General features: G+C 41.8%; 1 protein-coding gene across 1 annotated transcript in view; it reads right to left on the reverse strand.

Moving 5' to 3' along the window:
- Positions 1-308: 308 nt before the first annotated feature.
- The window catches only part of Rras2 (RAS related 2), a 71,852-nt gene continuing 57,670 nt past the window's right edge, over positions 309-14,490 (reverse strand). The window contains exons 2-6 of the mRNA XM_028768035.1: positions 13,317-13,404; positions 11,734-11,836; positions 11,340-11,448; positions 3,847-3,965; positions 309-1,796 (exon numbers count right to left, since the gene is read on the reverse strand). Of these exons, the coding sequence (XP_028623868.1) occupies positions 1,709-1,796; positions 3,847-3,965; positions 11,340-11,448; positions 11,734-11,836; positions 13,317-13,404 (507 nt within the window). The 3' untranslated portion in view covers positions 309-1,708. The remainder of the gene's footprint in view (positions 1,797-3,846; positions 3,966-11,339; positions 11,449-11,733; positions 11,837-13,316; positions 13,405-14,490) is intronic.

Consider the following 14,490-nt stretch of genomic DNA (forward strand, 5'->3'; position numbering starts at 1 on the left):
CATTTTGAAACACAATAAAATTAAATGGGTTTTTTTTGTATTTAAATAAATACATGGTCCTCTTTGCCAAAGACATTTTAGAACCATCCTCTGAACATATTCACTACCCTCTCGCTTCTACACCTGGGGTTTCTCTTAAGAACACTTGAGAGAAAAAGTTAAAACCCACTGACCTCAAGAAAGTAGTGGAACAGCAAGTTTACCTGCAGAACTCCCTAAGACACAGTGCAGAAAAGGCCCAGGCTACTCCAGCCAGGTCTATATCTCTCACCGAAGGCCTGGCATGAAAAAGGAGCCATCAAGCGTCATCTGGTGATAACAGATCAACTTTTAATTCTAGCACCTGAAGCTATACAAGGGTCCACTTTATAAACTTCATGGGGCTGTTGTACACATTCAATAAAGTGACCACTGTGCAATACCACTGAGAGTCTTAAAACCAGGAACACACTTGGAATTGCTTAAACACAATCCACAGAGTTAAAAACAAAGTCAGAAGCCATCCACGGTTACACTAATTGTCAAGTAGAGGTTTTACACGTAATACTTGATATAACAGTCAATATCTAGCGGGGACATTGAACGTGACTTCACAGTCTCGTCCTGTTGCATTCTCTTGGGAAGGTTTTCTGATTATTGGCCACCAGTGGATGTAACAAGGACCACGCCAGCAAGCAAAAGTCATGGTCGCTGTGGCTTCCACGTTCTCTTTGTCAGTTAACAGTGAACAGTGAGACTTAAATACTCATCTTTACATATACACAAGGTACGCTGTGAAAGCATATTCGCTTACAAACATATAAAAATACTTGTTAACTAGTTTGATAAGAAAATAACGTATAAAAGTATATAGCAAAAACATTAATCATCTCTGACTTTGGAAAGATCAATTCCATATTTTATATTACATCAAACAAAAACAGCTTTAGCTTGTGTGGATTTTCTTTTTTAATCCCTTACCAGGAATACTTGAAAAAGGAAGACAGACAGGAACCATTCACTCTTACCCTTACCACGGCTGTGAAAAGAAATCAAGTTCCCCGAAACACCTAAGTGCAGAACCAGTCCAAACATTTGGCCACAGAGAATATTGTCATCTTGAAGGAGGCATGATAACAAAGGCTTAATCAGCAGTTTTTAATCCATAAATACAACAGGCATTTTGGTATTCTGGCCACCGGAAAAACAAAAGCCGTAGCATCAGGAAAGGTCTGAGATGTCTCACTTTTGTAGATTCCATTCAGTGTATTTAAGGTTAATGAAAGTTGACATCAAAAGTTTTAAAGATAGGCAAAAATTCACATTTAAAAAAAAAAAAACAAAACCTTCCCTATGTTTCTATTTAGAGTAACAGTAGGCAACATGATTCCAGAAGTTAAAAATTACTTCACAACCTATGACTTCAGCTTAGCAAACAGCTCAGGCTCCAAACTTGGTTCACCTCTATTAAAAGCCCTTGAAGACTGCATCTGTGTGTGTAGACATGTGTTTTAAAGGAATCAGATAATGTCTGAAGCAGCCTTAGTGTTTCCTTTACACAAGTCTGGGAAAGACCGTTACATTAGCTTCACATAAAGGATTAGCCAGCTTCTTGGTGTAAGGCTAACACGGTGATCATCAGTCTAAGGCTACAAAGGTACCGGATGATGTAAACGGTGGCAGAGATGAGGGCTTCCCTGGCAGTTGTTAGCTAAACCTCAAGGGACTCTTAGAAAATGACACAATGGCAGCCTTTCTTGTCTTTTTCTTTCCGGGTTGGTTCTGGTGAAGGAGGGCATTCTTGCTCTTGAAATTTCCTGTAAGACAGAGAAAGCTGAATAGTATCACCATTAGTAATCTCCTAATACAAATGCAGGTTATTTCTGGACACATTGCATTGAAATGTACACACTTCTTGGTGTTTCACCAGAACAGTGGTTCTTAACCTTCCTGACTCTGCAACCCTTTAATACATTGGTTCTCAACCTGTGGGTCATGACCTCTGTTTGGTGTTGGGTGATCACATGTTAGATATCTATATTACAATTCATAACAGTAGCAAGATTACACTTATGAAGTAGCAATGAAATAATTTTATGGTTGGGGTCACCACAGCATGAGGAACTATACTAAAGGGTCACAGCGTTAGCAGGTTGAAAAGCACTTATTTAACACAGTTCCCATGTTGTGGTAGCCCTAAACATAAAATTACTTCATAACTGTAATTTTGCTACTGCTATGAATCATAATATGAATATCTGTGTTTTCTGATGGTGTTAGGCAACCACTGTGAAAAGGTCATTTGATCCCAAAAGGGGTTGCAACTCCCAGGTTGAGAACTGCTGCACCAGGAGATGAGAGCAAATCCTTGGAAGGAAAAGCAGCAGCAAGTGCTCGGAGCAGGGTGAAGCTCAGGGGCGGGGCACTCTGCCGAGCATGTGTGAGCCGTCACAAGAATGAAGAGACACACAAAGTGCTTTCCTGGTCAAGCCTGAATCAACGCCTGTATAGTCTCTTCCCAAGTTCAAATTCCTGGACTCAGAGATATGCTTAGCAATAAACATCATCGGGGACAATGGAAAACTGCCTCTTACAGAGGCTCACAGTAATCCCTCTTCTCTGTCACTTAGTTAAAGAAAAAAATCAGTACTAGACAAGTTATTGGTTTCTGACTCTTTAATTTTAACATGGGAATAATAAAAACCTACCCCTTCACGACTGTCATGAGGGCTTAAGATTCCGTGGTGTTTAAAAATAAAAAATCTGCACATCTGGCTGAATGACAGGTGAGAATCTGGGATTCTTTCGAGTCAAAGGGAAATATGGGTATTTGATTAAGATAGTAATTATTTTTTATGAAGGAACTGCCTCATCGGTTAAGCACTGAAATGGAAATGGGGTGGGAGAGGGCTGGGAAGCAAAGCCTCCCAGGTCAACACTGTTAAGTTACAGTTCAGTGGTACCCAGCCCATCCTCACTACTTAACCAGTCACTGCCATTCCATCTACTTCAAGAATGCTTCCGTCCTGCAGAGCTGAAATTCATCAAAAACTAAACCTTACAGCCTCTTTCCTCCCCTCTCACCAAGATATACAATGAACCAGGGCCCACTCCACCTGCCTGTCAAGCCTGTCTACCTAGCAGGGTTAGCCAGGAGACGGGAAGAGGAGGAAACAGAGCCACAGGGATCCACAAACTGATCAGGAGCAGCTTACTCTGTGCAACACGCACAGCAGACCTTACCCGCCACCTCAAGCAGCTTGCAATCCACAGGAACTCCTAGGCCATCTACCAAAATACCTCTTTATGGACTGGAGTGAATGCATCTGTGTCTGACTAGGGGGCGAACACCTGGGACACAATGGCGTCTCTGCTGCTTGGGCTGCTCTTAGCCTGGCAGGGATTTGGCAGGAACTAGGAATTTGAGATTTGAATGGGTTCAAGTCCCAGAGTTTATTTAACAGACATAGAGGCTGAACAAGTTATTTCAGTTGTCTGTACCATTTCTCACCTGAAAGGGAGGGTAAAGAAAGCATCCAGCTTTCTGGGTTATAGTAAGGATCCAATGCACTAATGCTGAAAGAATCTCGCTCTGTGTCTGACAGGGACTTGATTGGTGGCTGTCATCACTACAGTCAAAGCATTTACTATTTTCAAAATCCTTACATGTACTTTCTTCTTCAACTTAAGATAAATGAGATTTTTATGGGTTGAAATGCCTACAATATGCCATGTATTTAATTGAAATGTAACCCACAATGTGCACCAGGCCCTAGTTCAGTTATTCCCACTTACAATTCCCTCTTTCGCACTACAAACGCTGCATGGCCTTCTACTAGAACACACACTTAGCCCTGTTCTGCTTACCTTATAACCCGGACAAGTTCGTGGAAAGCTTGATCTACATTCATCCTGATCTTTGCCGATGCCTCCATATACGTGACCTTGAGCTGCCGAGCTAACTGCTGCCCTTCTTCCTGTGTTACCTAAAACAGATAGCAGCAATTGTGTTTAAGGCACAGTATTTATTAGCAACCCCGTTGGACTACATCTAAGCCTTGCTACATACATATGGTGCTACTGCGCCACCTGGAGTCCAGGCTGACTTATCGCAAGGAATGGACAGATGTCATAGTATCACACAAAATGAAGCCCACCTCTGCACACTTCAGAAGAATGCACCTGTAATACAAGCACAGTTGCCCTGCAATGTACGTGGGCTCAGTCAACTGCAAGTTAAAGACACATGGGCTGAGCTGGATGTGGGTAGTGGAAGGAACATCAGGAATTCGGGGCCATCCTTGGCTACATAGCAATTTGAGACTACAAGAGACTCTGTCTCCAAAATAAAAATAAAACCAACCCCTGGGCTGAATGGTAACTATAGTGAGCATACTCATCTTTAATCTGGCCATTGTTCCTAAACAATACAGAACAAGTGTTTATATAGCATTTATGCCATATTAGACATTATATAATACAGTATTTTTTCAAATATACAGAAGAATATGCAAAAGGTTATATAAAAGTTCTGCTTCTGTTTAAAAGGGATTTTTATGTATCTAAAGATTCTGGTGTCTATGGGGGGTTCCTGGAACCAACCCCTATTGCTGTAAAAGGACATCTGACTAACTCTCAACGTTTAGCCTGGAGATGACACCAGAAACATTAGATGTGATGGTAAAGGATGAGAAAAGAGAAAGTGCTGAAACAGGGTCTATCGAGGGGTCGGGGAGAGCCTGCCCAAGGTAGTGAGCTAAGAACTAAAGAGTCTCTAGCTAAGTGCAGCAGAGGAAGAAAATAGCCGTGGCCAAAAAAAGGTGTGTGGGGGGGTGCATGTGGGAGACGACCTTAAGAGAAAATCAGCTTGGCTTGCTCAGACTAGAACTGGAAAACGGACACAGGCTTCTCAGGCCACAGGACCTCCTAGTTGTCTTGGCCAGTACTTGGTACACAGGACACATCAGTATGTGGGGAGGGGTGGCAAGCAGGAGTGCTAAACAGGACCACAGCTGTGGAAGACAGACAGACAGACAGACAGACAGACAGACAGACAGAGCGAGCGTGAGGGGAAGAAGGAAGCAAACAAGCAAGGACAGAAGGGTAAGGCAGAAGCCATTAATGATCACCAACCCTCTGTATTTTAAACACAAAGAGTCCCAAATGCAGTACTTTCCTAAAGTCATTAGGCAGTATTTGTTTCTATTTGCATAAATCCCAGAGCTTAAAGTTGAGATTTCCTGGTACATACATCTCACTGCTATCCTCAGAGTAAACGCTGGAGAAGAGTTGCCAAAGTCAGATATAAAGAACACTTGGGCCCCACACTTCCCCCTCCCCTCTCTCTTCAACCATTAACGCCTGGTCACAGTAAGAATGCAATCATAACTCGTATATATACGTTTCATACTCTGGGCACATTCTGAAGCTATCTGGGTTTCTGGACACTCAGGAGCCTTTTCTACACTGCTTTGCAGATTCCTCTCTGGCCTCTGCGCTGCCCAGCACCAGCTGCACTCCACACAAGCAGTGACAGGCAGTGACAGGGTGCCTCTGACTTAATGTGGTCTTGGGGTCAAGGCACTCTGCCTCCTACCATACTTATGTTGTTAGCTGTAGGATTTTATTAAAAACTGTCCTTTATCCATAAAAAGAATTATTGAAAACAAATGTTACATATTATCAATTTTTTTTCCTCTATTGAAACGATGGTGTGATTTTTCGTTTTCGGTGTGTTGACATAATGAATTATGATGGTTTGTTTCCATTCCTAAAATAAACTCTTCTGAGCACATTTAATTCAATTTACTAACATTTCGTTAAGAATTTTTACATGTATTGTCAGCAGAGAGAATGGACCAAGACTTTTCCTGTCTATCTGATTTTGGTTTCAGAGTAATCCTGGCTTCATAGAACAAGCAGGAAAGAGTTCTCACATCTTCAATATTCAGAAAAAGTTTGATACAAGGTTTATTCCTTCCTTAAAAGTTTAATAGAAGCCAGCAGTGAGTCTGTCTGGGCTTGACATATTCTTTGTTGAAGGCAAGTGTGACAAAGGCTACTAACAGACCCCCTCTATCCGGCTAATCCACTGCATCTCGAGTAGCTTTGGTGGCCTGCACCTTTCTGAGAAGGTGACCACCGTATTTACCTTAATGAATTCATCAGGTTCTTTATAGCATTGCCTAATGCTTTATACATTTGTAAGATGTAAAGTGACAATGGTATCTCTTTCATTCCATATACTGATTTGTCATCCCTTCCTTCTTTTTCAATGGGACTCAAAACCTAGAGCTTCATACACATTAGTTAAGTTCATATCTGGTTGGTAGGTAGGTAGATAGATAAAAACAGATAGAGACAGACAGACAGACAGACAGACAGACAGACAGACAGAGATCCTCTCTTTATGGCTAGAGACTTGCCAGTTTGGTCTACCTTACAAAAGCCATTGGGTTTTTACTTATTCCTATAGTTTTATATTTCTCCTTTCTTTGTGGGCAATGGGCCTTGCCCATACCAAGTACGCAATCTACCACTGGCCCAGTTTCTCTGCTTCTCTTCCCTCCTTACTATGGTTTTAATCTGCTGTTTTTCTTTTCTAATATACCTAGTGACACAGCATCTCCTGTAGCCGCCCACAAATCTTGACACGCTGTGTTTGTGTTTAAGTGGCACCACAATCAAATTCCTTGCAATCTTTTAATTTTTTTCCTTTAAGTGTTAGAAATATGCTTGGGAGTTTGGAGATGTCCTAATATGTTACATGCCACTGTCACCAGAATGTGTTATATGACAATGCTTCCTTCAGATTTGTTGAGACTTGTTTTATCAACCATTCTTCAGAATAATGCAGACTCTGTGCCGTTGGGGGGAATGTTCATCAGGGGTCAGTTGAACAAGCTGCTTGACGGTCCTACATAAGCTGTCTACATGTCACTTTTCCTTCTCTCCCTCTATGTGTACGTAAGCTGTCTGCACATCACTTTTTCTTTCTGCTTCTCTCCAAGTGGATTTGTCTACTTCTCTCTGCTAATCTTTTAACTCTTACTTCAGGACTTCTGAAGCTGTTCTGAGGCATATGAATGGCTAGGACCATTAAGTCCTCTTGGCAAATTAGTCTCTGTGACTGAAACAGCTCTCTTTACCCTGGTAATGCACTGGTTCTAAGATCTACTTCATTGCTATCTTTATGGCCACTTTATCTTCACTGTTGCCAGCACAGGATACGTTAGCCCATCCTTCTTTTAAGTAGACTGTGTGCCTTTACGCTGAAAGTAGGCGTCCTGCAGGGCCTTGCTTTCTGTTCAGTCTGACACCATTTGCCTTCCCAGTGAGAGCTTGAAGACCTGGTCTCTCCCTCTTTGTTCTATGCACATCCTCTCCTGGCTTTTAGGTTAAGAACTACTTCTATGTTGCCCTTTCGTTCCCCCATTGGCTAATTCACTTCATGTCTGTTAGGCTACCTCAGTGGCTTCACAGTCTACATTTTAATTTCATATATTCAATGAGTCAACCAGTTTACACACAGCCTGAGACCCATGCAGTGCCTGCTCTGTCTTCTTGCTTTTCTCTGGTGTTACCAGTTTTTACCTCACATTAATTTTGCTTCAAACATTCAGTTATGCTTGAAAGAGGTTTAAATAACGTCATTTATATTTACCCACAGAATTGCCAGGCCCAGTGTTCCTCATTCCTCTGTGCTGACTCAGACTCCCGTTGGGGTCATTATCTCTCAGCTGAGGACTTCTCTTCATATTTCTGATAATTCAGGTCTGCTGGTGCTGAACTCTTACATTTCATACATTTGAGAGATGTCTTTAACTTGACTTCATTTTGAAAGGAAGTATTTGTTGAGCATTGGTTTCTAGACAACAGGATTTTGCTCTCAGTGTGTAAGATAGGTCATCTTCTGGCTTACATTGTTTCCAGTGAAAAATAATATGGATATGTCAGCTGTATTAGTTACTGCACACACAGCTGTATCAGTTACTATACACACTGCTGTGATAAAACACCAAACACAAGAATCTTAATTAGCTCATAGCTTCAGAGTATGGTCCATTATGGCAGGAAGTCACAGGGGCAGGAGCTGGTCACATAACTCCACAATCAGGAAGCAGAGAGTGAGATTGAGCAGAGGCTGATGTCTCTGTTCAGTTTTTTGGGTTTTTTTTTTTTCATTTTTAGGAAATCCAGGTCCCCAGCCCATGGAATGATGCCACCCACAATCACCTAACACTTACCTCATTTAGATAGTTCCTCTCAGAAATGCTCAGCAACTAATCTAATGTAGATAAGCCCTCACAGTCACACAGCCTAATCCAGGTAATCCCTCATGAACATCCCCAGAGGCTTGTCTCCTCCTGTTAAACTGACAGCCAGTATTAACTCTGCACCATTCTGAATTTTGCCCCTCCACACGCAGTTTTGTGTTTCCTTAAGGTCATCGAGACGGTCTTGTCCTTGTCTAACTACTGTCTGTGCTCAGGGTTTGCTGAGCATCATGGATGTGCTCAGTACAGTTTCCATCATACTCGGAAATCTTCAATCAGTGCACTTCTACGCTTCTATGGTCAGCAGCGTCTGGTGTAATTACCATCTCATTAGCTTGGGCTTCTGGAGGCTTGACTCGATCCCTGTTATAGCCCACATCACTCCTACCTCACACAGGCAGTGCTTCTAAGCCTCATATTGTTGGAAGAGAGTGGACATCTGTTTAGTGTCTCTGTCTACTGAGTCCATTGTTTCTGGGTTTCATGACTGGTCTCTTCATAACGTGACCTGTATTTCTGAGTACATACAAGGGATTTAACACCCCATTCCCCAAACCCCACAACCATTCATTACTGTAAGGCACATATCTCAGTTGAGTGTCCTCTTCTACCACTCTCCGTATTTTATGGCACATGGTCTCTCTCTAAGTTATTTCAGCCACTTGCTTTGTTCCCTCCGATACACACCTGAGCTTCCCAGCAGATACATAATTTAGGTCTATGCACACACTTTGGGTGAAGGATCAATCCAGAAAAGCTTACTTCGAGCTAAGGACTCACATCTTTTAGGTGACAGAAATGTGGCTGATCGCCTAGGTTGTTTCTCATGTTCCTGGTTTTTATTTCACTGAGTCCATCACATTTTTACTGACATGATTTTATTATAATCCCACGACATATAAACAGACAGTGTTACAATATGTTGAATACCTGCAGACAGATGGAAACTACATGCTTCATACTGGCAATCTTTGGTACATAAGATAACTTTAACTCACACGGGGCCAGCAAAATGGCTCAGCAGGTAAAGGTGCTTGCTGTGCAAGCCTTGAGATTGGAAGTCAATCCCTGAAAACCATGTAAGGTAGAAGGAGAGAACCAACTTCTAAAAGCTGTCTTCTGATCTCTACAAGGATGCCATAGCATGTGAGCCAACACACATTACACACACAAATAATAATAACAACAATAATAATAATTTTAAAAATACATGTAGACCACACCCACAGCTATAAGATCTGCTGCTTCTGGGATCTGTCTCCCCTCAACTGCTCCCACCTGCTCTAGAGACATCTACACTACACCTCCCATGCTTCTCTTCCATTCTTTCACTGGAATTTCTACCACAGTAACGTTTCAGAGAACTTATTTCTACAGTGGAGGCAGGCAGCGGTGAGGGGTGGGCAGAAATGAGTATGCGGTGGGGAGCAGAGTCCTTCTCTGCATGTGTGCTTTGTGACTCCTTCCCCACCCAGCAGAGTAAGTTCTGGAACACACAAAGAAGAGCAACAGAGAGGCCCCCTGGGCAGCAGATAATACATGTAATTAAGTTCATATGCGAGGACATGGAGAACAAAACCCAATTGTATACTTTGCACCGATGGCTGCAGAGATCCTTTTTCAGCACTGTAACTTTGTAATAATTCAGACCTAGCAGGAATGTTTCTTCTCCACTAATAGCACCAAGACATTTCAGAGTTTTAGCGTGAGACCAAGTGTGTCCTGCCTTCACACACACACACTCTTGCTTGAAAACACAAACACTCATGCAGGTGCACACACATACAAACACACACATGCACACACTCTACATGTACAAACATAATCATATTAACAAAGACAACAACAAAAGTAAAAAAAACCTGTTAACATGAGAGTACATGAAAACGAGAGGAAATGCTAGCAAGAGAGACAATGTCTACACTAAGTTCTAGATGTGGGACAGAGACTACAAGAAATATACAAGAGGAACTCCTCGACAGTAAGAGAAGCACTAACTTACAGCTGATTCTGTTCTGAAAAGAGATGGTAGACAATACACAACAAAACAATTCCAAAGAAAGTAATACTAAAGGCTGCCAGCATTAGAGCTGGCCAATGTGGAGCAAAATAAATTCAGTTATTTATTAATTAAACTGAAGAAAAATCCAAAACCAGGTGCTGTGGTGCATTCCTATAATCCCAGAAGGCTAAGGCAGGAGGATTTCCCTTTTGAGATCAACATGGGCTGGAAACTCCAGGCCAGCCCAGGCCACTCAGTAAGACAAATTTGGAGGGTAGGGGGAATATTTCTACATACTATTATATACATACATATATATTGCAGCCATTTCTTAAATAAAGGTATTTGTGGATCAGCAGTGAATAGATTAGGCCTGTGTAAGTCTTTTAAGATTATATACCATGACCCAAGCATGATGGCACAGGCCTGTGATATCATCACTTGGGAGGCTGAGACAAGGAATCATATGTTCAAAACCAGCCTGGGCCACACAGGAAGACCATACCTCAAAACAATAAAAATGGAAGTGGGTAAGAAGACATAATGAAATGAAAATTCTTCATAAGAGTTTGACAAATCATGGTTATAAAATGAATAGTTTGCTTGCTTGCTTTCTCTCCCCCCCCCCCTTTGGCTTAAAGAAGAAAGCTGATTAAATTTTCTTCAAGAAACAGATAGAAAGGTGGGGGGAGGAGAAGGAGGACAAAAAATTATCTTAACTTATAGTTTTTAGATGTTATCCAAGAAATCACACGAGCCTGGCACTAATACAGACTTATATAGAGAGCTTTCTGGGATTCTGTGTAAAAATAATGAAAACCTAATTCCCCCCAAACTTTCTTCACACTTCACAAATGTCATTCTGTGAGACCTAGTGTGCCAGACTCAGCACCAAACTGGTGGAGCACTGCACTGCCCACATGTACATGTGTGTGTACGCACGTGCACGCACACACACACACACACACACACACACACACACACACACGCACACACCCAGGTTTCTTGGACACGGGTACTCCACTCTTTCATTATGTGCTTCTTTGCACAGCTTCCCAAGCACAGAACTGCCTCCTCCTCACCTGTCTCTGATGGTCCAGGTCAGCTTTATTGCCAATTAAAATCATGGGAAACTCATCACGGTCCTTTACTCTGAGAATCTGTCTTTGAAACTTATAGATTTCTTCAAAACTAAAAAAGAAAGTAAATAAATACATTATGCTAAGAAACTAAAGTCAGTGAGTTTTATATCCTGTTTATTACTGTATTGCCATTTTTCTACTGCAAAAAAAAAATGATAATCTTAATTCCATAAAATAAATAGCAATCTGGACAGAACCTAGCACTGCTAACTCAAGTTTTTATTAGCAATATTATATTAATACTACATAATACTTGGTTTCTATATGACACTTTAACATTTTTATAGGTCTTTGATCATATTAACCCCCCCCCCCGACATTAACTGGCACCAACCTGCCTCTATCCGTGACTGAGAAGACTAACAGGAAGCCTTCCCCTGTCCTCATGTACTGCTCTCTCATGGCTCCAAACTCCTCTTGTCCAGCTGTATCCAAAACTGAAGAAAAACAAAGAAAACTGTGCAGCTGCTCGTTATAAATCACCTCCTGACAAGGGCAGCTCCCCCCACACCCCCACCAGGTACTCAACAAAGCCTCCTATTTGATGTGAGAGGCAATGCATTCCTGTCTTAATATTTCATTCCTAGCACCAGAGGCAGACATAATCTTCTAATGGCAGACAGTTTCAGAATTTATCTTCATTGCACAGATTGATTTTGCGGCTAGAATATATTAGCATACCAATTACAAGGTTAAAAATATCAAACACATCCAAGCAGATGGAGCCAAATCAACTCGAAAATCACTCCGCTGTTTATCTTCTCTGTGTACGGATCTCGGGAAGATGTCTGTAAGTTCAATCAAGAAACTGGGATTGGGGCTGGAGAGACGGCTCAGTGAGCAAGGGCACTGGCTGCTCTTCCAGAGGACCCAAGTTCTGTTCCCAACACCTACATGGGTCTTAACTGCTTGTAACTCCAGTTCTGGGGAATCTGAAACCCTCTTCTGGCTTCCTTGGCATGTGATATACATACATACATACATACATACATACATACATACATACAGAACATCCATGCATATAAAAATAACCCTTAAAAACAACCATGTCTGTGTCTGTGTGTCTGTCTCTGTGTATGTGTCTGTCTGTCTCTCTGCCTGTCTGTGTGTATGTCTGTCTCTTTTCGTATGTGTCTGTCCCTCTGTGTCTGTGTTTCTGTGTGTCTATCTCTATGTGTATCCATCTCTGTGTTTCTGTTTCTCTCTCCATACTTGTTTGTTTGTTTTGTTTTCAAGACAGGTTTTCTCTGTGTAGCCCTGGCTGTCCTGGAATTCACTCTGTAGACCAGGCTGGCCTCGAACTCAGAAATCCGCCTGCCTCTGCCTCCCAAGTGCTGGGATTAAAGGCGTGCGCCACCACCGCCTGGCCTCTCTCCATACTTAACCTAGCCGCTAATGTATTTCTTGATTTTCCTACTAGTAAAATGACAGGGTTTTCTTTGGTGAGAAGAGATTGTTACTGTTAAAGCCTCTAAACTATAAATTCCCCATTAACAAATACTCTCTCTTAGGCCACTTCCTTTACTTTAACATTTGCCAAATGGCATGAAGAGATGAGACCTGACACTTCTTCTCCAATAAACACACTTCAAGAAGTTACAGTAACCAGATCAGTTTCACTAGAACTTTCCATCTGCTGACAAGTACCTAAATTGACCGATACACAGACTCACCTACCAAACCGATGACAGGGAATAAGTGGCCAGGTCTAGCTCAGAGGGAGAGCCCTCGTCAAGCATGTATAAGACCTGCTGTTTGAACCCCAGTAAAGCGGGAGGAAGGGGGAGTTAATAAAAGGCTTATATTCAAGATTATCTAATAGTTCAGTTGTACTATTTAACCTGAGAAACATCGAATGCAACACCTGAAAGCCAGAGCACTTTAGAAATAAGGTGTAAGCTATCAGGGTTTACTTACTGTCCAGCCGGGCTGCTCGGTCATCGATCACACACTGCTTTGTGTATGAGTCTTCAATTGTTGGATCATAGTCCGTCACAAAATAGGACTGGTAAAACAAACAGAAAAAAGCCTCATTTAAAATTCTATGTCACATGCCTTCCTACCTAACACTATCAGCTTTATTGAATTCTGCTTTTCAGAAAACAATACATTTTAATTGTATTAGGTTATCATAAAGATTTTATTTTTAATTATGTGTACATGTATCTGTATGCAAACCTGTGCGTATTAAGTGCAAGTATGCACAGAGACCAGAAGAGGGCATCAGATCTCCTGGAGCTGGAGTTCCAGGAGGTTCTGAGCCACTCACTGTGGGCGCTAGGAGCAGAATTCTTATCCTCTGCATGCAGTGCACACTCCTAACCACCGAGCCGCTGCTCCAGAGCACGCTGAACACACTAACCACCGAGCCGCTGCTCCAGAGCACGCTGTACACACTAACCACCGAGCCGCTGCTCTAGCCCCTGTATTAGTCTTCAGTTCTGTCAGTTCTACAACAGTCTCCTCAGTGACTGTCCAAGTAAAGGAAAGCTACTAAATATCCTGAATTTCCCCATCTGGAGTATTCAGAAAGTTTGTAAAAGATCTATTACATTTTCCCCTAATTCTTTAGTGCTAAGTATCTAGGAAAGTTAGAAACTATAATTCAGACATATTCAGATTTGGTAAGCACCGGTATTAAGAACCAAAACAGGTAAGAATGGAGACAGCAGTAAGAGGGAGTGTGTGGATGCACTACCCTGAAGAGACTGGCTTGAAGACTGCAAGCATCATCCACAGGAATCATGTGCTTTCACTAAGATCTTTGAGTTCTTTTCCTTAAATTATATTCCTCTTTATAGGAAAGCCTTCTAACTGGCATCTTCAAGACTGAATAATTAAGGAATCACAATTTCCTGTTAAGATTAAAAAAGAAGCCAGGCATAGTGGCTCAGACCTTTAATTCCAGCATTTGGTAGGCAGAGGCAGGCAAATCTCTATGAATTTAAGGCCAGCCTGGTCTAAATAATCTCCCTCCCTATAAAGGGAGACCCTGAGATGGATGAATGGATAGATAGATTAGATTAGATTAGATTTGATAGATAGATAGATAGATAGATAGATAGATAGATAGATAGATAGATAGATAGAT

Source organism: Grammomys surdaster, unplaced genomic scaffold (genome assembly GCF_004785775.1).
Source record: "Grammomys surdaster isolate TR1022 unplaced genomic scaffold, NIH_TR_1.0 184, whole genome shotgun sequence".
Lineage (NCBI taxonomy): Eukaryota > Metazoa > Chordata > Mammalia > Rodentia > Muridae > Grammomys > Grammomys surdaster.